General features: G+C 42.4%; 1 protein-coding gene across 2 annotated transcripts in view; it reads right to left on the bottom strand.

Moving 5' to 3' along the window:
* Positions 1-5,575: 5,575 nt before the first annotated feature.
* Positions 5,576-27,931, bottom strand: part of LOC126995539 (uncharacterized) — a 78,737-nt gene continuing 56,381 nt past the window's right edge. The window contains exons 2-13 of one of the 2 annotated variants that reach the window (XM_050855172.1): positions 22,126-22,205; positions 20,341-20,424; positions 18,045-18,110; positions 17,525-17,746; positions 15,937-16,044; positions 13,823-13,964; positions 13,336-13,477; positions 12,360-12,622; positions 11,864-12,116; positions 11,265-11,598; positions 10,446-10,769; positions 5,576-9,228 (exon numbers count right to left, since the gene is read on the bottom strand). In XM_050855172.1, the coding sequence (XP_050711129.1) occupies positions 7,668-9,228; positions 10,446-10,769; positions 11,265-11,598; positions 11,864-12,116; positions 12,360-12,622; positions 13,336-13,477; positions 13,823-13,964; positions 15,937-16,044; positions 17,525-17,742 (3,345 nt within the window). In that variant the 5' untranslated portion in view covers positions 17,743-17,746; positions 18,045-18,110; positions 20,341-20,424; positions 22,126-22,205 and the 3' untranslated portion in view covers positions 5,576-7,667. The remainder of the gene's footprint in view (positions 9,229-10,445; positions 10,770-11,264; positions 11,599-11,863; positions 12,117-12,359; positions 12,623-13,335; positions 13,478-13,822; positions 13,965-15,936; positions 16,045-17,524; positions 17,747-18,044; positions 18,111-20,340; positions 20,425-22,125; positions 22,206-27,931) is intronic. The other variant, XM_050855173.1, reaches the window with a different exon arrangement.

Raw genomic sequence — 27,931 nt, forward strand, 5'->3', positions numbered from 1 at the left:
GGTTCATATCCCTTGCCTTTCAGGTTAATATCCATTGCCTTTCAGGTTAATATCCATTGCCTTTCAGGTTCATATCCCTTACCTTTCAGGTTCATATCCCTTGCCTTTCAGGTTCATATCCCTTGCCTTTCAGGTTCATATCCCTTGCCTTTCAGGTTCATATCCCTTGCCTTTCAGGTTCATATCCCTTGCCTTTCAGGTTAATATCCCTTGCCTTTCAGGTTCATATCCCTTGCCTTTCAGGTTCATATCCCTTGCCTTTCAGGTTCATATCCCTTGCCTTTCAGGTTCATATCCCTTGCCTTTCAGGTTCATATCCCTTGCCTTTCAGGTTCATATCCCTTACCTTTCAGGTTCATATCCTTTGCCTTTCAGGTTCATATCCCTTACCTTTCAGGTTCATATCCCTTACCTTTCAGGTTCATATCCCTTGCCTTTCAGGTTCATATCCATTGCCTTTCAGGTTCATATCCATTGCCTTTCAGGTTCATATCCATTGCCTTTCAGGTTCATATCCCTTACCTTTCAGGTTCATATCCCTTACCTTTCAGGTTCATATCCCTTGCCTTTCAGGTTCATATCCCTTGCCTTTCAGGTTCATATCCCTTGCCTTTCAGGTTCATATCCCTTGCCTTTCAGGTTCATATCCCTTGCTTTTCAGGTTCATATCCCTTGCCTTTCAGGTTCATATCCCTTGCCTTTCAGGTTCATATCCCTTGCCTTTCAGGTTCATATCCCTTGCCTTTCAGGTTCATATCCCTTGCCTTTCAGGTTCATATCCCTTGCTTTTCAGGTTCATATCCCTTGCCTTTCTGGTTAACATATCATTGCCTTTCAGGTTCATATCCCTTGCCTTTCAGGTTCATATCCCTTGCCTTTCAGGTTCATATCCCTTGCCTTTCAGGTTCATATCCCTTGCTTTTCAGGTTCATATCCCTTGCCTTTCAGGTTCATATCCCTTGCCTTTCAGGTTCATATCCCTTGCCTTTCAGGTTCATATCCCTTGCTTTTCAGGTTAATATCCCTTGCTTTTCAGGCTAATATTCCTTGCCTTTCAGGTTCATATCCCTTGCCTTTCAGGTTCATATCCATTGCCTTTCAGGTTAATATCCATTGCCTTTTAGGTTAATATCACTTGCCTTTTAGGTTAATATCCCTTGCCTGTCAGGTTAATATCCATTGCCTTTCAGGTTAATATCTCTGCCTTTCAGGTTAATATCCATTGCCTTTCAGGTTATTATCCCTTGCCCTTCAGGTTAATATCCCTTGCCTTTCAGTTTAATATCCCTTGCCCTTAAGGTTAATATCCCTTGCCTTTCAGTTTAATATCCATTGCCTTTCAGGTTAATATCCATTGCCTTTCAGGTTAATATCCCTTGCCTGTCAGGTTAATATCCATTGCCTTTCAGGTTAATATCCCTTGCCTTTCAGGTTAATATCCCTTGCCCTTAAGGTTAATATCCCTTGCCTTTCAGTTTAATATCCATTGCCTTTCAGGTTAATATACCCTTGCCTTTCAGGTTAATATATCTGTTGCCTTTCAGGTTAATATCCATTGCCTTTCAGGTTAATATCCCTTGTCTTTCAGGTTAATATATCTGTTGCCTTTTAGGTTAATATCCCTTGCCTTTCAGTGATTGAAAAGTTATGAGTGGACAAATAAGAGGGCTTCAAAATTTTTTGTGGAACATACTGAAAAAGGGAAAAAGGTAAACTGCCTGAAGTGGAGAGAAGTCAAAGAAAATGACATGTACTCCTTTTTAGCCCTGATATTTTGCAATGGGGCTAGTGAAACTGCCAAGAATGGCGCAGTAATGGAGTAAGGACTGGGTAGTGAGTGGACCACCGGTATTTTGCAAGGAGATCATGAGCAGAGACAGATTTTTCAGTATACTGAAATTCTTACGGTTTTCTCCTCCAGAAGACATGGAAAAGAATAAGCCTCGGACAAGGATTGAACCCTTCCTCTCCATGCTCCGCAACAAGTGCGAGACTATAATTACACCTGGCAAGCATGTGGCTGTAGACGAGGCTTTGGTGCTGTGGAAAGGGAGGTTAGGGTTCCGGCAATACGTCAAGTCCAAAAGAGCCAGGTTTGGTATTAAAGTGTTTGTGCTCTGCCCCTCTGACCCGCAGTGGCAAGGATATTCTTGGAATTTTGAAATTTTCTATGGAAAAGATTCATACCAGTTTGATTATCCAAGAGCAGGCACCCTCTTGAAATCAGAAAAAATTGTGACATCTGATGAGGGAGCTCCTAGATGAGGGACACCATGTCGTCACTGACAATTGGTACATGAGCCTGAGGCTGGCAAACGACCTGGAAGAGCGGAGCACCACAATCACAGGTGTAGTGCGGAGTGGGAGAGGACCGCCTAGAGAAATAAGTCGGCTCCCTCTAGAAAAACACCAATGCATCTTTGCAAAGAAAGGGCAATGCTCTGGTTGTCAGGTGGGAAGACAGAAAAAGATATATTAGTCTTGACTACAAAGTACAAGGCTGATATGGTGGAGAAGGTAAGAGAGTACTTTGGAGAGCAAATGGTTTTCCACAACAAACCCCTTCACATAGATGAATACAACAAGAAAATGGGAAGTGTCGACAAAGCTGATCAGTTTCTTGAACCATATATGGACATAGAGCTTGGCCTGGTTCAAGAAAATGGGACATCATTTTTCTTTCAGAAGTGCCCTAAATGCATATATTGGAAGGAAAAATGAGTCAAACGGCAAGTCAGGATATATGGACTTTCTGCAAACTCTCGTAAAAGACTTCTTGCGGGAGCACAACTCGGGATCAAAAAGGTTTTTCCATGCCAAGGAAGAGAGGGTTCCCAGCCCCTCTATTCACCAGTTTGTTAAATGGGACAAGATTGGCAAACAAATAAAATGCAGGGTATGTTACCCAGAGAGGAGAGACACTCCCTATTTCTGTCCAGCTTGTCCTGGGGAGCCTGGACTATGTTCCATGACCCACTATCATCAGTGGCACAAAGAAGAGGATGCATCACAAACTAAGGCAAGACCACAGGGAGCAGAAACGACTACAGCGACACAAGTCATGAGTGAAGACCTGTCTGACGAAGAAGCAGCAACACAGTACTAGTGCCCCGACACCAAGAACAGGGATGGAACAAACAACAGACAGCAGAAGTGCCAAAAGGAGGAGAAGGAAGTAGATATGATGAAGGGTTGTCTTGGAATTGGAGAATGAGGAAGAGGTCCACCCCTGGTAAAACAAAACCCTTATTTCAATGAAAATTCTAAGACAATAACCCCCAGGGGTGATGGTATTGTGTGTGTGTGTGTGTGTACACCAACACAATCCAGGCAAAGACCTATTTACTGTAACTATATCTTTTATGAAATAAAGATTAGGAGAGGTGGGATAGAGGAAATAGTGATGCAGGCGAAGGCGGTGGGATGGAAAGAGGGACAGGAGACAGAAGGGATGGAGGGTGCATGGTAGGGAGGGGAGTGGAAATATGAGAGGTGTGGAAAGGAGATAAAAGAGGCGGGAGCGAAAGAGGGAAGAGGGAAGGAAGCAGCGATAAGACACCCTTGTTTTCTCTCTCTCTCTTCCTGGCAGGTAATTGAGTTCTGCGGCAGAGTTCCTCGTCGAAGACGGAACTATTGCTATCCTGGTGCTGGGATCGACGATATAACTGCTGCTCTTGAGGAGATCTCCCCCCAGGCTACTAATGTTTCACTGTTATTCACACAGGTACGAACGACGTCACCACGACCCGGTCTGAGGAACTCCTGGACAAGTACCGCAGGCTCATCCAGCAGTATAAGTCTAAATCCCCGAACACTTTGGTGTCAGGAGTTCTACCACGGATGTGGGCGGAGAGCGGCTTCTTCAGTAAGGCCTTCAGCCTAAACAACCGCTTACAGACTCTTTGCAGAGAGCTTGACATGGAGTTCTTCAACGCCTGGGACAATTTCTAAGGACAAAGTGAGCTCTTTCACAGGGACGGAATACACCTGTCTCCCATCGGGGCAGACAGATTTGGAAGGCTCCTCAACGACGCAGTACGTGACACCCGATCAAAAAATGACTCTCAGCCACGTCCCTCCACCCCGCCCGTGTAAATAGATGCCATGCATCGCAACAAACCTGTAACCGTGATCCTGCAAGTACCACCACCTCTATTACCAAGTCTCTAGATAACTTAAAAATCCCTAGTTTCAATGCGCGTAGCCGAAGAAACAAATTTGATGAACTGAGATATCTTGCTCTAACAGAAAATTTTGACATAATTGCTATAACCGAAACATTTATTGACACCACAAATATTGATTTAAGTTCCGAATACAACATAGATGGCTACAGACTCTTCAACAAAGATCGTATAAACCGTAGAGGCGGTGGCGTCGCCCTTTTTGTCAAAAGCTATTTGCAACCTACTGACAAAACACCAAGAGACAGTCTCGTTGAAGATTTGTGCGTGTGAGTAAACATTGCAAAAATCAATTTAAACATATGTCACCTACAGGCCTCCCGGGCAATCACTCGATGACGACCTTGAAATTTACAGCGTTTTAAGGCAGTCACTTAATAACGACGACTCACTGATATTAGGAGACTTTAGCCTCCCCCATATCGACTGGGCGACACTTGTCAGGTACAGGCTGCTGTAGAACTTATGAACCCAATGAAACAGGAAAGAATACGTCTGACAGCCCTGTGCCACCCCAACAGCCACCCTCACAAAGCAAGCCAGCTCATTCCAATCCCAAGAAAACTCTCCCAAGGAACTGGGGCTTCAAACTTGGTGGAGATGGAAAGGTGGGATGCAGAAGGCGGTGCACAAGCTCTTTCGTGGACCCAAAAATAGGCTTCATACCTCAAAGCTGTCATTTTAGGTCCTTGCTTGAGCTAGTGCACTTGCTATCTACGACCTGGAGAAGGGGCAAGAACAGAAGTTCCCTATCTCTACGGGGTGAGGGAACACAACTGCTTAAGAAACCTGTTAGTCCAAGGAAGAACAGGCAAAGCAAAAAGTGAGCTTAGAAATTTACACCTCACCCTGGAGACAACAGAGTAGAAAGGGCAGACTAAGGTAAACAAGATGTAACAAATTCAATAATACAAAAGTACATAATAACAAGAATTCAAGTTGAAGTACCCTGGACAGGCTTGACAAGTGGTGGGGGACTCAAAGCAATGCAAAAAGAGTCTACAACAGAAGATAGGTAATGAGAATCAATACATGAGGCTGGACACTGTTGGCCCCATTCCTGCACTCTTTCCAATGAGTGCGTGTGAGGTAGCAAGAAAAGTATTCCTCCCTTCAAGCTGGTACTATCACTGGAGCAAGAGAGAAGTGTTGGGAGTGCATGGCAGGGCTGACTCACAGTGGCTGATGCCAAACTGGACTCTTTGCAATGGTTTTACTACAGCCTGAAAAGAGACCTAAAAATAAAATGCTTGTTGTAAGTATATGAAGTGTTTTCCTGTGGTGTGTAGAAGCCCTATACATGACTCGAAGCCTTGATGCATGATGCCTTGTACATGGAGACTACAACAGCCAGCTTCCCATTCCCTTACATGGAGAACAAAAACAATCTGTAACATATCCATTTATATTTTTGCTGTACAAAATTTTACAAGTATCTACATTTCTGTCAGTATAAAAAAGGCACTTATCTTTGGTAAGTTGTCTGAGGCCCAGCTCTCACGTCCACTGAGGACAGGTCTTGTCATGGCAATGACTGTTACAGCAATATGAATTTTTTAGTGAATGAAAAAGTGACTTTCATTACGGGACAAAACTTGGGTCAAACCTCATGTAGTGGCCTGGCCCCAGTGGTGGTCAGCTTATCCTCAGAGAAATGCAAAAGGTCTCCTCTGACAGCTAAAAGATAGGCCAGTAGTTACATTGGTCACTAATAAATACTCTAAAGATTTAAATTTAAGTTAAATAAAATTTGAGCTTCATGAGTTAAAAGGTGTTTTACAGCATTAACTAATTTAGTTAATCACAACACTGATCATATTATAACTTAGAACTTGTCTTGGTAAACTTGGTAAACTAAGTAAGGAGTCGGTTAACACGAGACATCCTGCAAGATCTTTGTCTATTAATGTTAAAACCCGGGGAAAACACTTTATCACTGTTGGTCGATCCACTGAGTGACTACTGACTACTATCATCATTAACAAAGTCCCTGGCATCATGAGGAATGACTATACCAAGAAGTCACATTGTGTTTGGACTTGCTTTGAAAATTTATAAATCAAATCGTATCAATTGAAAAGACCTGGTTACATCACACTTTTACACTTTGCTGGAAAAAAAAAGAAACAGTGAAACAGATATAACAAGAATATTAATACTGCTACATGCACTGAAGTAATAGAATGGACTAAATTGATGAGTTACAGGCACATTCAAGATGACTCAATAAAAACTAGTTTACAGGAAGAACAGAAGTAATTCTGAAAGTTAATGACAGTTACTGCAATAAGTTTTAGTATTGCATAAATCACAATGCATATGAATACTTCAGCAAAGAATAAATTAATATGAGCAAAAAAATGAGATAATGCAGATGCTGTTGAAAATGATTACAATTAGATGTGTAATGTGAATACCAAAGCTACAGGGACTTTATTTATAATCTTTCTGGATACACGTGGATACTGTGATTCTGGTGACTCACTACATGGGACTTCTGGTCTTCCATTCCTCATGACATTAGTCTTTTGTATTGTACTCTGTCTTACCAAGAATCAGTTCAGCCATCACATAATACTGCCCTCCAAGGAGACAGAAAAGTTGCATGAGAAGTTCATTTGGGAGAATATTAGCTTTGAAGACTGATCAACAGCTTCCCTAAATTGCTAGGGAGAAACATTAATGGTCAAGGGGAGAACTTCAAGTGGAAAAATGCAGCAGAGTTTTTTCATAAAGACTAGTGTGGACTGAGTGGACGTTTAAAGCAGGTAATTTTGGATTCATTGAGGGGAGATAAATAGGAAATATCATCAATTTTGCATTTGCTGAATGCATACTCTTGGTTGTCAGACAATGATGACACACCAGGACTAATTATTTTTACTGTATATACTATAATTACTTTTGATTAGCCAAAACACCTTGGAAGCAAGCAAAAAACCTGAATTTTCAAGTGTTCAGTATGAAAATATATCCGGCTTTAAAAAAATCAGGTTGTGTAATAAATAATATAAAAAGAGCTATTCTGTTCCATCTGAGCATGAGGGACCCAAATACAATGACTATACCAGTCCATGTTTTAAGGAAATCTGATTGTTTACATTTTTCTAAACAAAAGTTGTATCTAACCACACGGAGCATAAGAATGGGAAGTCAGCTGATGACTGAACACACTCAGTCTATGGTAAATGGATAAGGTGTCAGATCATATTACAAGAGAACATCAGTTGAAAATTATTCATTTTAACAATGAGATCAACACTAAAAATAGTAAACATAAAACTATATATGGTGACTGAATTTAACTTTCATATTTATATATATTTATATATATAGATATAATACATAGATATTTATATGCTTATTTATGCTAAATGACTGGAGCACCAATATGGAAATATGAGTCACTCTGAGCATCTTTCTAGTGTAGAAAGAATAAAATTAAAGTGCTTTTAATTCCATGAACCTCAACCACACCTTACCTCAAACCAAGGTAGCAGATCGTTTGTGAGTGACTGTAGCAGGAACTGCTTGGTGGAGGGGCGCTGTGTCCCAAGATCCTCCTACTGGGTCCTGAGCCTCCCCAGGAGCAGGGGAGCCTTTCATGGCCTCCAGTGGCTGGCAGGTAAGGGGCGTCAGGGGTTGGTACACACCCTTCTGCTGAGGTGCTGGGGCAGAATGATTGGCCACCATGTTGGGTGAGGGTGGAAGCATTTTACTGTTGCTAACCATCATTTGGGCTCTGGGTGGTAGCACAGGAGACAAGGGTGTGTCGCCTCCGCTGCTCACACTACTCACAGAGCCACTTGTGGTGCTGCTCCCATTGATTCCACCCAAGTTGCTTGAGCTCTGGCGTCTATATTTTGTACTATACTTGTAGAAATCTGCCATTTCAAAAGGTTTTGTTACCTCTCTTGAAGGTTGGTAAGTTCCAGCAGAGATGATCATGTGGTTTTGTGGAGACTCGTATGGAACTGAAGCGTGAGATGTATCGGCAGAGTCAGATCGAGACTGGAAGATGCTGCTGTTACTACTGCCAGTGCTGCCCACACTGCTGCCGCTGATATTGAGATTTGACTGGCTACAGGATACGTTCCCATTCTGACAGGACTCGTTGATATCACCAATATTTGTACTTTTCCTCAAGCGACGTCCTGATGCTGGCGAATCTAAAGAGGTTTCATACCATTCCTTTCCCCCTCTTTCTTTCTTAAGTCTCGCTGCTTCTGCTAAAGACATCAGAGGTTCTTCAGCCATAGAACTCATGGAGGAGTTCAGGGATATATTATTGTTGTTCAAAGATTCACTCTTCATGCTGGTGGCCCTTAAAGGGGGTATATCAGCAGGTTTTGTAGATCTGAGAGATGTTAAGTCTGTCCCAGCGGGTCTGTGGGAGTGGTGGTCACCGGTAATGGAGGAGCCGGCAGAATGGAGAGGAGGGAGACTGTCATGATGTTTGCCATTGGTAGAACGTAATGGTTGCAACTCTGAAGTCATTCGACAAGGTGGAATATTTTCTTGATTCTGATTTGGCTCAGACATAAAAGTCGTTTCCATATAACTCCTGCCACTGGCTGTTCTCACTAAAACATGCACTGTGCCGCTCTGTGACCTCTGTACAGCACCGTGGGTCTGGCTACGATGATGCTGGGAGGGCGGGGCAGCGGGCAAGCCTGGGCCACTCTTGTTTCGATGCCTGTAGTTTTGTGAGCCTCCCTGGTGCCTATACGAGGAACCAACTCCATCCACCACGTCTGTTCCTCCTGACCGCTCGCTGGACATGGTGTCAAAGCTACAGTTGGCTGTTGTGGGGTGAGAGTCGCTGGTGGTATCCATTGCCTCTGAGTTGTGTTCAGGGGTGTGGAAATGGTTGTGGTAATGTGGATGATGTGGGTAAGAGCCTGTGTGGGTTGGATGCAGGTGAGGTGACACGGAATGGTGGTTGGAAGGGGCAGAGGCAGGGGAGGGGACAGAGTCTAGGTGTTCCATGCTGCGTGACTCAAGCCGTCCGCTGTTGGACCACCGCCGGTCCAGACTGCCGTACCTGAGGAGTGGACCAGGAGTCATGCAGGGTCATGTGCACAAGAGCTTGGCTGGAAGTGCCAGTGACTGAAAACCCTTCCTGGCTGCAGCACACTTCTCTTTGGTCAATGATTTGTTGAGACAATGCCAACAAACCACTGGCTGTGATACTGAACTGCAGCCAAGGAAAAGTCTAGATGCTGACATGGCTTAAAACATGCATTAGTAAGCTAACTTTCAAAACTAGACACCAATGAAAAATTGTAAATGAAAAATAAAATCTGTGCAATTTTGAAATAACATTAAAAACTGAACTACAGTGGGCTCTTAATATATGCAGAGGATACTTGACAAAACACCTGCGTACATCAAAATTTCTCTAATTTATGCCAAGCCCCTTAAAGTCACCTTGGACACCCATTTCAAGCTGTATGTGAATTTATATCACTCAACCAATGAATGTACTGCACCAACAAAAAAAAATTAACTGAGCATCACAATTTTCTACAGAGATTATGTTAATCATAAACACAAGACACTGTGCAGCATTTGTTCATTATGGGACTATTTAAGAAAAAGCATGAATGACTCAGACTTCCATCTCATGATTGACTAGCTGAGATATGAAAACAAAACAGTATGCAATGGTGTAGTATACCATCAGGCTAACAGCTGGCAGAAACAACAAAATTTTGATCAAACTGTTGAGTGATCGCATGAATGAATAATAAAACTGGCAAAAAGTCTGTAGTGGCTAATGAAAACTAGTCTTGCCATGTGCCATATTTGAATTTTGAATCATATTGTGAATAAGTAACCCCGTGAACATAAACCCCATGTATATTGAGGGCCCACTGTATACTCTGACGTGAAGAAATCTTGATGTCATATAGTCCAGCATCACTTAGACACAATAAAAAAATAAAGCATTGAGCAAAGTTCCAGCTTGAGCTTCCATCTTGAGGTCAAACAGTTAGTGTTAGTTAATGCTCAGAATGGTCAAGATTTCTTATGATTGACAGCTTCAGGGATCCAAAGACACATATAACATAGAAAAGACTGAAAAACAACTAATCTATTACTTCTGACATTAAAATATCAAAATGTAACAACAGTGACTAACATTTATCACAACCATGCCATTATAACATGGAGGGGGAGGAATGGCTTAATGTCACATGGAAACAAACAACAGATGAGGTCATGCTATGTAAAAAAGGGTGTGTGTATCATCCGCACCTATCCTGGGAGTCATTTCTCTGTCTGTAAGGTTGGTGGTGGTTGGGGTGTGGGTGGGGATGGGTGATGAGGGTGGAGGTGTCCAGGTCATCCACACTGTGACAGGCCAGGGAGGTGCGCTGCTGGGGGATGTTGTACAGGCCTCCGGGCGTCTCCGTCAGGGCAGGATCCACACCGGTGTATGTCGGCCCATTGATGGAGGGGACACGGGGGTGTGGGACGCGACCCTCGTCTGCCGGCACTGAGTGGGAGCGTGTGGAGAGGGTTGGATACTGCTGACTCCGGTACTGACTTCTGGTGTACACAGAGCTGGGAATGTATCCACTGCAAGGAAAAGAATGTTGTAGAACAGTGAAGGTGGCATGCATAACTATTTGTATTTAATTTATACATTTTCCCCTGGAAATTAGTATACATGCTGAAAACAAGTAATGTGGTCCATTTCACAGGTGCTGTCTCTGACAATGCAAGACACAGTTTCATCATAATGTCTTAGACACAACATGTTACACAGCCTTCAAATACTTGAGGAAGCCAGCGGTTCTATAAACTGCAGAGAGATAAATCATTGCCACCATCTTAACTCCATTTCTAAAAACAGGTGTGGTTCTGATTCAAGAAGTAAAAATACTTACAATTAGTTAAAGTAGGATTACCAGGAAAATCTCACACTGTTCATTACTTATTGCTGTTCATTATCCTGTTAGCTCCAATCACAACAGTGATAATTATAATGTTTGTAACATTGTATGATGGAAATAAATAAACACACAGCAGAGGTCTATCTATGCTATATAATACCATAGGTTGAGGAGTTACCTGCTGGGTCTGCTTGGACTGGCTGGTCTTGAGCACACTGTTCCATTGGCCTGTTTGTGAGGACTTGTTGGCGCTGAATGGATGCCATTTGACCCGATGCTGTGGTTGCCCGGAGACAGGTCACGCCTTGCTCTGGCCCTGACTGGGGTGGAGGGAAGTTGTGGGGAGCGAGGGGAGACGGGTGGGTGGGAGGGTGTGGCCGGGGAGAGGCTCACTCCCTCCACATTGAGACCATCGCGGTGTGGCTCACACATGCTGTCCTGGGCACACTCCTGGCTGCTGCTGGTGAGGGTGGCAGAGCTCAGGTTGGCACTGTCATCATAATTGCTCATGCCTAAGGAAGGAAATTAATGTAAGTAAATTTGTATCAACAGCTGCATGAGTGTTCGGTGCAGAGTGTTATGAAAACCTGAACACAAACTGTGTAATTTATCTAAAATTAATTAATTAATTAATTCTGTATGGAAGCAAATTATAACATTGAAAGATTTGAACTACACATGAATGTCACACCATCTTGATTATCAATTTTTACAGCTACCAGTGCCCATATTAAGTTTAAACAGACACAGGATGGGAGGAAGCCACAAAGTACTGACCTTCACTATCAGAGATGGGACGAGGCTTCTTTTTCTGCTTGGGCATGCTGACGGCAGTGGCTGCTTGCTTGGACCTGGCTGCAGAGAGCTTAGCCTCTAATTCTTTTAATTTCTTGGCAGACTGCTGATAAGACATCTTCCGTTGCTTTCTAACACCATTTCGGGCAGAGGTCTCGTTGGCTAGTCTTAATGCAGCAGAGGTAATTTTGCCCTGAATCTCGAACTCCAACTCAAGGGCTGCTACCGACTCCTCCTGCCAAACAAAGTGAATGGATTTGTGAAAAATGTATCAATGCCAGCAATCAGGAAAAAGGGGCTTTGATTTGAGGTAAAGGAAGAGCTGGAGGCGTACGCCATATTGCGTGTCATATCAGTGCTACAGATACATTGAAGGAAATTGTGTACTGAATGGACCTGTGAAATGTGGCATCATTGGAAGACGTTACTGATGGGAGCTAATGCGCATAATAAAAAGGTGGCATGGCAATGTCCTTACCTGTTTAATTATCTTGCTAATGAGGTTTTCACTTAGCGCGAATGAGGTACCAACTCTCTTGCGCACCGTGGGAGGAGGCTGGCCTGGGGTGACGGGGTACTCAGGGGGCAGCTCCCCTGTCAGCTCTCCCTCCCGTACACACAGCAGTCTCAGCTCTTCCTCCTTCTCCTTGATTTTCTCCTGCAAGGCATCTCTTCGTTGTTTCAGGGCACTGTGCATCTCCATTCTGGCTTGATGGAGGCTTTCTGTACTCGCACTGTCCTCTGAAGAGCAAAAAATAAATAGTTTAATATAAAATCAATCCAATATTCAATTTTTTTTCCTTATAAATATTGTCCAACTTATGCTATCACTGCAAAAACCTGGAGTGTGAAGCCACAGCCCATGAATGATGTATAAAGGGAAGGTTGACCCCCATTACTTCGTTTAGTTAATGGAGGGTAGGGTATCCACTGCGTGAATGTGCTTGCAAAATGATGAATGGTGAGGGGTTGGATGAGTCACGAGCTTAAGGACCTGGCACTTGAACTCTCTTGACTTCTCCAGGTTCTTAACATTCAGATTTATGCAAGAAGGCACAGCACCATTCTCCCTCACTGTATGACTTGTCTAATCTATCATCTCATTCATTCTTCCTTTTCTTGAGTCTCCCTAACATGCAATCTTTATGAAAGCATCAACTAGTCAGCAATTCCCTACATTAGCTGATAAGTATGCCCAGAATAAATCACATGTGCATACAAGCTGATGATCACAATTCCCTTTCTATAAATTTTACTTCACTCATACTTTTTCTATCAGTGTTTTATTGTCAATTACTGAACGTGTGACCATTATAACAGATTTTACCCTTACTTCCACTTTCATACCTGACATTTTAAGTGGCTATTATTACATACCTTAAAAATAATTAAAATACTATGCTGTCAAAGTCAAACCCACTTCGTAGCTGCCTACACCCGGAAACAAGAATTACCTGCGAGTGAGTTGTTGACCAGGGAGGAGTGTGAGCCTGATCTTGACAGGTTGGAGGAGGAGGAGTGTGTGGACAGAGACACACAGCTCCGGGACAACTCGACTGCCAGCTCTGGAAGCTCACGCACTCCACTGGCTTCACTCTGCAATTATATCACTTGTAAATAATGTGATTCAATAATTATAATTTAATTTATATGAATTAAAGACAAGAAACTCATAACTTCACTTTTCTGTAGTGAGAGAACATGTTTATTTTTTTTAATGGCCTTTTGTTATGCCCTTGAAGAGAAAAAAATTAATTAAGCTAAGTCCTCATCCAAGAAGACTAAAAATCCAAAGAGTCCAAGAAGATTAAAAATGCATGTCTCCAGTTTCCTCTATGTTGTAAGAAGTGGTTTAGAGATATACAGCTCAATTGTTGCACAAACCAGCACAATACAACAAGGCCATTTAAATAGACATGCAGGAGATGGTGGATGACTCACTCTGGAGGTTTTACGGTCAAGGTAGAATTGGTGCTGTGCGATCGCCATGGACCAGATTGCTTTGCAGAGCGACTGAGTCTCTGCAAACCAAACGTAAACACTGACGTTGCCGGGCCCAAATGTCCTCCGTGACACCGACACCCTGCAGGGCAATTAAAAGTTATGTGAGTCAGGTTATAAGGTTGCTGGAAAAATGTTAGAAAGAATCATACATACAAAAACAGCAGATCCAAAATATTGAATTAATCAAAGTTACAGTATTAAATACTTTTTCTTTAAATGTTACTGTTAAACTATTCTTAAAGGTATGTACTTAAAAATTTCAGTTATTAATGTTCAACGTTCTTTTATCCATAGTGAATATCGAAAAATCAGAAAATGTGTTCAAAAGTAAAACGTTATTTTTAAAAATTTTCATGTCTTGAAATGATTCAATAAATTTTAGTATCCCTATGATGAGTTTTGCCCTAGAGGCAGCTTTGATGAATTTTGCCCCAGAGGCAGCTTTCATTTCTTTAAGTAAAAATTGTAAAAAAATATAATTTAACATTAATACAACAAACTTTTGAGCAATGCAGACTGAGCACCTGTTGATCACAGTACTATTAAGTGATCTCAAATTTTGTGATTTTGTTCACTGAAGGAAAATGGTAAATAATAGACTTATAAGTGCAGCATGTTTGGCCTCTAGAAGATACTGCAGTGATCTGCCTTCTCCCTCCCTTTCCTGCTGTGCCGTTCATTCCCTGCCACATCACATCAGTTATTTGATAAATAGTTGGCTGATTCCAGCTCTCTAGACATAGTAAACCAATCATGGCAGACACCTTGAGAGATGTCACCTTTTGCATATGGAAACAGCAAGCGTTGCATGGCTTTAAAAAATCATAAGCATATAAGCAAAAAATAATCAAGTAATAAAATTGCAAATACAGTAATTTTCAAGCTGTTCAAACTGATCATGTATGGATAAAAGAAGTCTTCTCGTCTCACTAGGGATGAATAAGATGAATAATAACTAGCAAGGCACATCTTCATAAAACAGTCAGTTTACCTCCTGACTGTTACAATCTTAGGTACACGGGGCCCCTGTGATGAGGGCCAGCCTTACAGTACACTAATATCATTAAGGTGAGCTATAAATATACTCAAGGTGCTACATACATACACTATAATACAATTCTTTAAATGCATGCAGTTTTGGTGGTTCAAATCAGTACAAAAAAGTCCTCAATTGACTTCTTTAGGTTACTGGCTTTCACAAATCCACAAAGCAGTCTCATATTCCCAAAAGTTATACTACTTATTTTTTCTCTGTCTTGCAATGATTAAAACTTATTAGTCGGTCAGAAGGTGCAACAAACAAAAAATATAAGAAAAATTATGAAAATTAAAGTATATATCTGAGAAATGACTAATTTCCTTTCACAACACTGATGGAAGCCAAGATTGCATGGCTGCTGCATGTGTGATCAGAAATTGATCTGCAGAGGCCCAGCATCTTTCCTCTCTACAGACACCATTTGTAATGACAACCTAGCAATTGCTGAAATGTGCTTTGAACACATTAATCAGTGTACTTGGATACCAGCATATATGCTTATTAAGCATTGGGTGGGGATGGGAGGGACACAGGAATAAATATTCTTCTTTACAGTTGAAAGTTTTTAAAACAAATGAAATACACTCAAGTGCCTTTTTGTAACACAGCTTACTCAATTTTGTTTCTTTACAAAACACATCAAGTTTATAACTACTGGACATCATTCCCTGACCCCAGCATTGACATCATCATAACCAGAGGCATCATTTTAAGTCAATACTGCAATTGGGATTCGTGGGAAACCTGGGAAGCTGAGTTTCTTTCCTCTTTGTTTTTCATTTTTACTCTCCTAGAGTAGTGTAGATTGAGGACTTTTTGTACACATGACTGACTTAGGGAATTCTCAGTAAGAGAAGTTTAACTGACAAGACTAAAGCTATCAACTACTGAGCTACTTCAGAACAAATGTTTCTGGAAGTTATCTCTTCAACCCACTACAGCAAACAGTGTGTGTATGTGTGTGTGTGTGTGTGTGTACATGTGTGTGTGGTACTGTATCCTGGCAACTCACTGTGTGGTGGCTTCGGTGATGGCCGCTAGCAGGTCATCATGGTGGGGGTCACGCGAGTCCTCTATGGCATCCTCGTACAGGTTAAAGGAGCTCAGGGTGTGCACCACTCTACTCGGACAAGACAACACCATGCATCACACACCATGCCAGGACTGGCTAACTCGGTGAGTGCTGCCCCTGCTGGGCCATGGCCTATCACCTCTAGCAAGTCAGCATTCGGGTAACACCTAAGACTAGTGTGCTATAATGTAGGACTGAGGCAGACTCACTTTGAAGTATGTTGGTTACAGTTCTGATGCACATTCACACCAGGGTATTAAAGCTGAAGCTATTGGTGATGCAATTATTGCATAAATTCATTTCAAGCAAGGTCTGGTCTAATAGGCCAAGTCATGGATAACTGTGCTAACTAAAAAGAAGCAAAGTAATTTCCTCCACATATCATTTTTAAACAACTACCTAATTACTTAACCTCAGTTACATGATCTATCTTTGGTGATTTAATTTGCAAGTTCAATACTAAGTTTGTTTGCCATTCTTTGCATAAAATATATAATCACTAAACAAACAAGAGATAGCACATGCTTTGCATGGTGCTGACAGTGATCTGCTTCATTAATATTACAACTGTCAAAAGCAGTCCTTGTTCTTGTCCTGTCAAACCTTGACATGCAGACAATTAGTTATATAAGCCTTGCCTGACACTTCATGAAAATCAAGGAAAAAATACTTTGACTATTGTGTCTTGTTCCTACCAAGGCCTGTTCAGGGTACCTGGGCAAGGCCACGTCCTACTCTGCTTCCCAGGATCCTAGCAAGAGGGTTTCCACCTTCCCAAGAGGTATGATATGCCCTGACTGAATTTAAGAAGACCACCAGTTCTTACCTACAGTTTGTATTGACTTAAATTAACATTAGGTTGTTATTTGATGCAATCAAAAGAAATCAGTTGAATAGAATGCATTATAAATTTATATTAGTGAAATTATGTGAACACTTGTTATTGCTTCCACTGTTTGGCTTATCATTCCCAAGGCAATCAGCAACACAAGGGGAACAGGAGGGGGAAGCGGCCCACTACAAAAAATGAGTTATATCAAGTATTCTTTCGTCCCTCGCTGCACAGGTGAATCATTGAGGGACACATTATCACGAGACCAGTAGATCAACTGAATATTTATCATGTCTGTTGATACAAGGAGAAAAGCAGGGTGCTGCAGGAAACCACAAGGCGGCAGTTCAGTGTTACGCGTAAAACAGAACGAAAAATAGAGAAAAACATTGTGACATGGCCAGATAATAAATTAATAAAAAATAAACTTGTTTCTAAATAATTCGATTTCTGCGGCAGCCTTGATGGTTTGACTGCCGGGATGGGCGTGTTAGGGGAGATGAGGGGGGAAGGAGGGGGAGGGGGAAGGCAGCTGGGCACTTCTAACAAAGCTTCCTAAGACTACACGTAATGGCATTAGTGGGGGTAATATGCACAGTAAAGCATCTGGTATAACACAAGCTTTAGCGCTGCCAAAAGTCTGCCCAAAAAATTAACTATAACAAAACAGCATCACGCGAGTCACTCTAGTCTTACCTTTTAGGGTCATGAACCTCTATGGAGAACTTCCTCTCCCGAAAGTAGAGGTTCTCGAGCTGCTTCCACAAGAACACCCGACGCGGTTTCTTCTTGTCTAGGAAGTCGTACTGGGCGATGCCGCGGTGACTGAGACCCAAGTACCAGGGTAGGTTGGATCGGTCCCGCACCTCGTAGTAGTGAGTCCCGTAGGTCGGCAAGCGCTCCACCAGGCTCATATACCTGCCAGGTGCACCGGGGCTCATTAGCTGGGGCCAAATCAGGGAACCACCTGCCCGAAACGTCACTTTCACCCTTTTTACTAGATATTTTCTCACCTTCTGCGGGTATTGAGTGACACTAATTTACTGCAGGTGAGCGCAAACAGTATCAGGTGTTGAGTTTTGTTATAAAAGAGTGAGAGAAAAAAAAAACAAGGGCAAGAAATCGTGATGTTGGGGTACACGAGAGAGAGAGAGAGAGAGAGAGAGAGAGAGAGAGAGAGAGAGAGAGAGAGAGAGAGCGTGGGCGTAACACTCACTGCAGGATGGCGTGGCCGCGCGTGTAGCCCTGCAGACGGCGGTGCTCCTCGCTCACTCGCTCCTCGCTGTGGTGGGACGAGGCGGAGAGCGTTAGACAGTTACACGAGATTTAGAGCAACATAAACATACATAATAATAATAATGATAATAATAATAAATGAACCAAATACTGACGAATAGATCAAATGAAACAGACAGAATTTAACAAGATTTAGAGTTACACAAATCTATTAAATGAGAAAGGACTTAGCTGCACTGAATACAAGAAAGCACACTATATATACAAATAATAGAATGATTAGATAAATGTGAAGTCCCAATATAACTGCACAGATAAATGATTAAATTATGGTATTAGATAAAAAATATACAGAAAACAAATAATTATACATGAACAAACACATAAAACACTAAATTAAAAACAAAGCCTTAAGTATATTGAAAGGCGGAGTTACTAATAAATATCGTCACCCTAGTAAAATAATCGCCTAAGTCATTTTTCAGCGATTTCCAGGTTTTTGTCTACATCAATTTTTCAACACGTGACGCCCATTTTTGTACAGTTGCCTTCGTCATTCAGGGTTTGAGTGTTCTAGAATTGACCTTTTCATTTCTGCCTAAGTCTTAAGCCAAATGAGATAATGACAGTTCTTTTATGATTTCCTGTAAAGTACAAAATAATGACTTAGGTGGTTTGTTTACGAAGGTGACGATATGAAGTTCAAAGGTATATAATATAACTGCACAGATGAATAGAAAGGGATAGAAAAAGAGACGAAGGGAAGAGAATAGAAAGGGATAGAAAAAGAGACGAAGGGGAGTGTGTCAAATATCCATCCATTCATCCATACAGGTAAAGCACAGCACTGACCCTTCTGATTATTTTTTACGTTGGATTTTTTGTCTTTCGTGATAAACCTAAAATAAGTATTTGAAAAAAGGGCCTCAAGGATAAACCTAAAATAAGTATTTGAAAAAAGGGCCTCAAGGATAAAACAACGTAACTAATGTAAAAAAATAAATAAATAAACACGAGTGGAAATAGCCTATATAATGAAGCAACGGAACTAAATGACACAGGCTTAAAAAAAATGGCACAGATATACGAATCCTTTTAGCTGTTGGGATACACTACTACGACTACTACTACTACTACTACACACACACACACACACACACACACACACGTCGTACCCAGACCTCTATACCTCGCATCACACCCGAGCCACACCCCGACTATGCTTGCTCCACCTCCACCACCACCACTCTCCCTCCTTGCCTACTCCTCCACTACCTCCCCCTCCTCTCCTCTCCTCTCCTCGCACCATAAACCCGACAACAAACTAGGCAGGGCGAGCCGAGGGAAGGGAGATTCGGGCCGATAATATTACGTTTGAATTGGTCTCTTTACCAGCCGGACGGACGGGACGGGACGGGAGAGAGCCAGCGAGAGAGGGAGAGGGAGGGAGCGAACGAAAGGAAAATCTACCACTATTGTCCAAGAGGAAAATACGCTGGCGGAAAAATAGTATAAAAAGAGCGAGCATAAATAGGTGATTATGCGCTGGGTGATGTCGTAAAACCATCTTATATGGCGAGTATGGGAAGTCAGGCTTTGGAAGGAAACAGGTCGGGAGGGAGGAAGGGGAGAGGACGGTCGGGGCTGGAAGGTAGGCTGGCTGGATGGTCGGCTCTCTCTCTCTGTGTGTGTATGTGTGTGTGTGTGTGTGTGTTGGGCCAACGTTGCACGCACCCCACGAGCAGGTTTTGAAAGAGTCCCACGGTTTTTATTGTTCGCTAACACGCACGCAACTGCCGGTCGTAGATATAGGTAGGCATAGGCAGGTATAGGTAGGCCCTCTCCCTCACCCTCTCCCTTCACCCTACGCTTGTTATAGGCCTAGAAGAGAAACGTTTATGAAGACGGAGTTAAAAAGGGCGAAGGCGGACGGAGGAGGAGGAGAAGGAGGAAGTTGTTGTGTAAATGAGATGTATATTACGGAGTGGTGACGGCGAGATTGTGGCGGCGGGGCAGCGGAAAAGAGCGGAACACGGGAGTAAATGAAAGTATGTGTAACCTTTCTGTGTGTGACAGGGGGTGGGGGGGAGAGAGATTACATATCCGGCACCAATACCCGCTAGCTGACACACACACACACACACACACACCTTGAGAAATGACCAAAAACACATGCAGTAAAGAAAAAAATAATACAAAACGATGACAAATTACAGTAAAGACGAGAGAGAGAGAGAGAGAGAGAGAGAGAGAGAGAGAGAGAGAGAGAGACTTACCAGTACTGCAGGGAAGGGTGGTCGCGGATGACGCTGTTTGGTAGGAGTTGCTGCTTCTTCAAGTGGGACCGAGTGGCGGACTCCCTGCAACACACAACGAAACACTCAACACAACGCCTCGCAACACGATGAAGCAACAATACAACTTACACACATGCATCCTATCATTAATAAAGAACAATGTAGCCTACTTTCCCATCTCCTTCAGAAAGTAAATAATAAACGAAATAATAATAGGCTAATACAGAATGCAAACACACTCGCCTTCACGCAACACAAAGAAACACAAGTAAGACAAACACAAACAATACCGCAATTAAGGATGAATATATCAACTAATTTCCCCCCCAGCAAATAAACGGTATAGAAAAACAAAAACAAAAGAATTATATACCAATCAACAGGCAAATACTCAACACTAACCTCCGCGCAACACAACACAATATCAGCAGAATTAAAACTATTGAATAAAACTACCAATTAGGATCGATTTTTACTAGGCCGTTCCCTGGAAAAATGAAGAGTAAACTAGGCTATATTAATAAAACTACCAATAAGGATCGATTTTTACTCTGCCGTTCCCTGGAAAAATGAAAAGTAAACTAGGCTATTTTAATTTGGCATTTTTTTTTCTTCTATTATTTATGTTCAGCCTTCTATAAGTCTGCCTAATTCTACTGCAATGAAGAAATAAATAAATCCACTAAGTAAACAGGTGATATCAAGGTAAACAAATGACCTAATCTCACTAAGGAACACACATAAATACTAAATATAAACAACTAAAAAAAATAAAAATAAAAATGGTACAATATGAATGCCCTTAATGAATATACGACTGGACTAGGCTAGGTATTCTCAAGTCTTCCTCCTCCTCCTCCTCCTCCTCCTTATTAATCATCCTTATCACCTCCGTATCAATCGGTGTGACGAATACTCGCTTAACTTCATAAATTGCTGGAGAGAGAGAGAGAGAGAGAGAGAGAGAGAGAGAGAGAGAGAGAGAGAGAGAGAGAGAGAGAAAGCTATTTCCTTCCGTTCTGTTTAAATTTCGTTTTTTTGCTTGTTATTCTAATTTATCATCCCCTTGTTTCATCTTTTGTTCTTTTCCTTCCTTCCGTCCGTTCTTCCTTTCTACCTTAGTCTACTTACTGGCTTCCTTCCTTATTTCATACTTTAATTTTTGCTTATTAACTTAGTAACTCGTGTAACATTTTCATTTTATTTGCTTTCATCCTTTCGTCTTTTTTTCTTCCTAGCTTACTGCACTTATTGTTTTACTATTCACTAACTTAATTCGCACTTTAATTCTTCCTTACTTCATTTCCTTGCTTACAAACTTACTATTTTAATTAAATCACTACTACTGAAATTGTTATTCGACTTATTCTTTTTCTACTTATTTATTTATTCATTTACTCATAGGTATTACTTATTTGTGGTTTCCTTTGCTCGCTTACTTAACTTACTTTACATATGTGCACTTCTAATTTAACATCTATTCTTGTACTTATTTACACATATACATCACTTACTTATGCTTTACTTTGATTGCTTACTTAACTTACGACCTTACTCTCTAGCTCACCCTCCTTATTGTTCTGCTTATATATTTATTCACTTATTCATATGCACTATTACTACTACTATTACTATTACTACTACTATCGTTTACTTTGCCTGCTTACTTAACTTACTTCACACATATGAACTCTAACTTAATAACTACACTCATACTTACTTTACACATATGAACTCTAACTTAATAACTACACTCCGACTTACTGCGAGAAGTCCCCGTAGGTGGCTTGAAGGGCGAGCGCCGCAAGTCTGAAGGCAGTGTCACTCTCCACCTCCAGCTGTCCCTGAGGAGGAAGGAAAAGGCGGTCAATCACGGGTAAGGTAAAGGTAAGTCATTCAGGCGAGGTAAGAGTCATTCATTCATTCAAGGGCAACACAGGTAAGTCAAGCAGGTATGGTAAAGGTCGTCAATAAGGTAAGGCAAAGGTAGGTCATTCAGGCAAGGTAAAAGTCATTCATTCAGTCAAGGGCAACACAGGTAAGTTAGTCAGTCAAGGGTAAAGTGAAGGTAAGGTAAGGGTAAGTCAAGCAGGGATGGTAAAGATAGTCAGTAAGGTAAGGCAAAGGTAAGTCAGTCAAGTAAGGTAAAAGTCATTCATTCATTCAAGGGCAACACAGGTAAGTCAGTCAGTCAAGGGTAAAGTGAAGGTAAGGTAAGGGTAAGTCAAGCAGGGATGGTAAAGGTAGTCAGTAAGGTAAGGCAAAGGTAAGTCAGTCAGGCAAGATAAAGGTAAATCAGTCAAGTACATTTAGGCATCAGGGAACACACGTAAGCCTTGGACGTACAACTCAACTGAAGGGAAACCGACCCTGACAGTCGAAGTGATGTGCGCGTTGCTAATGTTGTCGTTTTGGCAAATAAGAGAAGGAAAAGTAAGGTTAATCAATGAGCAAGAAAAGGTCATATAAGCGACAGAGTAAACGAGACTCAGAAGCACAACTCGCCGCCTGAAGTAAAATCAACAATGGCAGGATTAAAGAATGTGTTGTTCATTATATCGTTTTGGTGAACACGAAAAGCGGAAGGAAGGTCGTGGAAGGAATAGTAAAGGACGCACAAACAGCAGTGGAAAGAAAATGGGAAAGGAAAACTGAAGGAAAAACAACAGTGGCAGGATTAAAGAATGTGTTGTTCATGATATCGTTTTGGTGAACACGAACAGCAGAAGAAAGGTCGTGGAAGGAATAGTAAAGGACATACAAACAGCAGTGGAAAGAAAATGGGAAAGGAAAACTGAAGGAAAACAACAGTGGCAGGATTAAAGAATGTGTTGTTCATGATATCGTTTTGGTGAACACGAAAAGCGGAAGGAAGGTCGTGGAAGGAATAGTAAAGGACTTAGAAACAGCAGTGGAAAGAAAATGGGAAAGGAAAACTGAAGGAAAAACAACAATTACAAAGTTAAGTGGGTATGTTCAAGCTCTCCTTTTACTTAATACGGGAAAGGGAAGCTCGGTCAAGGGTTCCAAAGGTCATACAAGCGACTGGAAAGAAAGACTCTGAATGCACAACCAACCCCAGACTTAAGGCAAACCAACAGTGACTAGTGAAGTATGATGATATGTTAATGGTGTTGTCCTTTTGCTAAATAAGGAAAGGGAAAGGAAGGTCAAGCAAGGTACAGCAAAGGTCATACAGGCAGTGGTGAAAGCAAGACTGAAACGCACAACTCATCGACTGAAGGAAAACAAACAATGACAGAAGAAGCGGAGACTGATTTATGAATGTTCTCGTCGCTTTGTTAAGAAAAGGGATATAAGGATCAAGCAAGGACAACAAACACCAAACACACATCAAGAAAAACACGTGTACCAAGAAATAAAAACCCAGAAACTGAAGAAAAACAACAATGACAAAAAAAGCGAAGACAAAATTGTTGATGTTGTCCTCGTTTTGATAAGGAGAGTGACACGAGAGGACGTTCGGGGGCAACAAACATCATACTAACATAAGGGAAAACACGTCTACCAAGAAAGCAAAACCCAGAAACTGAAGAAAAAAACAACAATATCAGGAAAAGCAAAGACAGAATTGTTGATGTTGTCCTCTTTTCATAAGGAGAGTGACAAGGGAGGACGTTCGGGGGCAACAAACATCATACTAACATCAGGGAAAACATGTCTACCAAGAAAGCAAAACCCAGAAACTGAAGAAAAAAACAACACTATCAGGAAAAGCAAAGACAGAATTGTTGATGTTGTAGTGACAAGGGAGGACGTTCGGGGGCAACAAACATCATACTAACATCAGGGAAAACATGTCTACCAAGAAAGCATAACCCAAACTGAAGAAAAAAACAACAATGACAGGAAAAGCGAGGACAGAATTGTTGATGTTGTGATGTTTCCTCTTGTTTTGCCCTAGAGCTGTTTCCTCTGGTAAAAAATAAACAAAAACTAACATCAGGGAAAGCACGTCTACCAAGAAAGCGTAACACAGAAAATGAAGAAAAAAACACTATCAGGAAAAGCTTAGACAGAATTGATAATGTTGCCCTCGTTTGGGTAAGGAAAGCGACACGAGAGGAGGATCGAGAACAACAAAGATCATACAAGCGTCAAAGCAAGCACGTATACCTTGAAACCACAACCACTCAGAAACTAAAGGGAGACCAACAATGCGGTGAAATGTGAGCGGTTGATGTCCTCGTTTGGGTAAGGAAAGCGACACGAGAGGAGGATCGAGAACAACAAAGCTCATACAAGCGTCAAAGCACAACCACTCAGAAACTAAAGGGAGACCAACAATGCGGTGAAATGTGAGCGGTTGATGTCCTCGTTTTGGTAAGGAAAGCGAAACGAGAGAGGACAATCCGGGGCAGCAAAGGTCATACAAGCACCATTGGGGGGAAACACGCTCACCTTGAAACCACAATCCAGAAACTAAGGGAAAACAAACCATGAGAGGAAAAGCGAAGTGTGGGCTACCGTCGTTTTGTTAGGGAAAGGGAAATGCAAGGACAATAGGGGGCAGATGAGGTTATACAAGCAAACACCAGGGGAAGCACGTCAATCTTGAAAACAGAACCTAGAAACTAAAAGAAATTCATTGGTTCACACACACACACTCACACTCACTCACACACACACACTCTCTCTCTCTCTCTCTCTCTCTCTCTCTCTCTCTCTCACGCGATGGTCCTCTTTAACAGATAAAAATAAGCCTAAAAATAATAATGTGTTTGGGATTTTAAAGCACGAAACTTCCTTCCCTTCATGGTATTACAGTAGGCAGCAAACAGGTAAATAAATAAATAAATAAATAAATAAACAAATAAATCATTCCATATTCACGCTTTCCATAACTTTCCTTTGACGGTTTTATTGCTTTCACTATTTTTCGACCTTTCTTTCTTTCTTCCCCCTCTTATAAATCTCTCTCTCTCTCTCTCTCTCTCTCTCTCTCTCTCTCTCTCTCTCTCTCTCTCTCTCTCTCTCTCTCTCTCTCTCTCTCTCAATCACCTTACCCATCTACAAACAACTTGCCACCTTTTCTTTCCTCTCTACCACCTTCCTTTCTTCCTTCCTTCCTTTCTTTCCTCTCCCTCACGCACTTCCTTATCTTTCATCTCCCTTCCCTCCTCCCCCCCACATACACCCTCTCTCCCCCTCCCCCCCCCTCGCCACCTTGTATTCTCCCTTTCAATCTTTCCCACAATAACTCTCCACCCTCACCGATCTTAACATGAATCCCAAACTACCAACCAACCGCTTTCACACTGGGCCACTCTTAAACATTTCAGCGGCCAAGCACACATATTTGACACGGTTTTCGTAGGAGTGTGGGGCATTTCCAGGGGTAGTTTAGTGACCCTGGTGGTAGTTCGACCCCTCTTCTGCACCATGAACCTAAAGAAACACTCGTAAGAACCCGATTGATCTCCTTTTCGCCCTTTGAAATTAGTTGATGTGAGAGATGGAAATGTCTGAGAATACCAACCATAGACTTCCCGTAATGCAAGTTCCCTAGTTCTTTCTCCCTTCACCCCATGCTGTAGTCTCCCCTCACGTGTTTCCCTGCCCCCCGCTACGCCCCTACCCTCTACCCCCTCCCGAAGGCTCCACGAACAGGCTGTTATCAGGTGGCGCCGCAGGGGAGCCGGATAATGACTAGTAGGGCGTTGAAGGTTCTCACGAGGCTGAAGAGGCGACGGAGGTGTGGGTGCGAGGGAACAAGGTCAGGGAGGGACAGGACTGGGCACTCGAGGGGGACGGAGAGAGCAGGGAGGGGGCCAGGGGGGCATATTCGCAAGGTGTTATAGGTAAGGAGAGGTGGATTTGGAGGGCTGGAAGATGATGGTGGAAGGGAAGAATAGACGAGGAATGGAGGAAGAATAGGAGATGGAGATGGAGGAGATATGTGCACTCGATGGGGGGTAGATCGCAAGGTGTAAAAGGTAAGGAAAGGTGAATTTAGAGAGATGGAAGGTGATGGTGTTCAGGAAGAGTAGAAGACGAGGAATGGAGGAAGAATAGGAGATAGAGGAGGAGGAGGAGATATGTGCACTCGACGGGGGCCAGATCGCGAGGTGTTAAAGGTAAGAGAAGGTGGATTTGGGGCGCTGGAAGATGATGGTGGGAGGGAAGAATAGACGAGGAATAGAGGAAGAAAAGGAGATGGAAAAGGAGGACATGGAGGAGGAGGAGGAGGAATAAACGCACAATACCTGAGGAATCTGAGTCCATTGACCGAAATAAGAGAGGGAGAGAGAGCGAAAGGTTCAAACAAGAAAAGGAGGGAAGGAAAAATACTTGTAGAGAAAGAAATGGAGGGGAAGGAGAAGGAGGGGGAAGAGGAGGAGGAGGCCCCAACACACGGCCAATTTCCCACAGGTAGCAGCATCAGCAGGTTAATGAGGCGTTACTGGGCTACCGGGGACAGGTAAGGCGAGTCACCTGTAAACAAGACCACCAGTGACCACCGCATACCTGAGAGAGAGAGAGAGAGAGAGAGAGAGAGAGAGAGAGAGAGAGAGAGAGAGAGAGAGAAAGTAGAGAAGAGAAAAGCGAAAAAAGACATAGAAGACTCAAATGCGAAAGAAGAAAAAAAAAGAAAATAAAGGAAAAAAATGGAAAAATCGACCGAGAGAGAGAGAGAGAGAGAGAGAGAAAGCCTGCCTGCTTCACTCACATTCCTCAAACAGTAACCTCCACCTTCGCCCCCGCCCCCCTTCCCTCTATCCTTGCAGCTCCCCCCTCCAAACACACCTGCATACCCCCCTCCCCCGCTTAGCCCCCCAACTCCACACCTGTGCCATCAGTCTGCGCGCACACACACACACACACACACACACACACACACACACACACACACACACTATCCTCCTCCTCCTCTTCCTTCGATTATAAATTATCCACCCACACCAGCACCAATTTCTCCTCTTCCTCCACTATCTCCTATTCCTTTTTTTCTTTTTCTTCCTCCTCCCCTTGACATCGGATGAGATGATCACAAAGGAAATCTGATATATACAAGTTTCCATGTACCTGAATAAGATAAAAATAACCCGTGATCTAGACATAACGGTCCGCCAAGTCAAGCGAGGTGAGGCAGTACAGACATCATCATAATCAGCAGGACAAAAAAAACTGAGTCATCCGCCACTGCGACAAGCTTCCTGCAGATATAGTCAGTGCAAAAACGATAAACTTTTGAAAATCGCATTGAGAGTTACTTTGTTGCGTAGATTCCCTTGTGCACGTATACAAAAGTGATGTAATTTGCTCCGTGGGTAATTGAAGTGCCTAATGAACTGCTTGAATCATTATAGCAGGCAGATGAGTTACGTACAAATAGACTTATTGCTGCCTGCCTTTACATGTTTCCTCTATTTCTTTTTCCTCTTCCTCCTCCTCCTCTAAAGCACGTGGATGCCTATGGGAAGCCGTGTGGATACAGGTGGAGGAGGATAAAAGAGAGAGAGAGAGAGAGAGAGAGAGAGAGAGAGAGAGAGAGAGAGAGAGAGAGAGAGAGAGAGAGAGAGATGATTCATAGAAGTGAGGTAAATGT

This window comes from Eriocheir sinensis, chromosome 8 (genome assembly GCF_024679095.1).
Source record: "Eriocheir sinensis breed Jianghai 21 chromosome 8, ASM2467909v1, whole genome shotgun sequence".
Taxonomy (NCBI): domain Eukaryota; kingdom Metazoa; phylum Arthropoda; class Malacostraca; order Decapoda; family Varunidae; genus Eriocheir; species Eriocheir sinensis.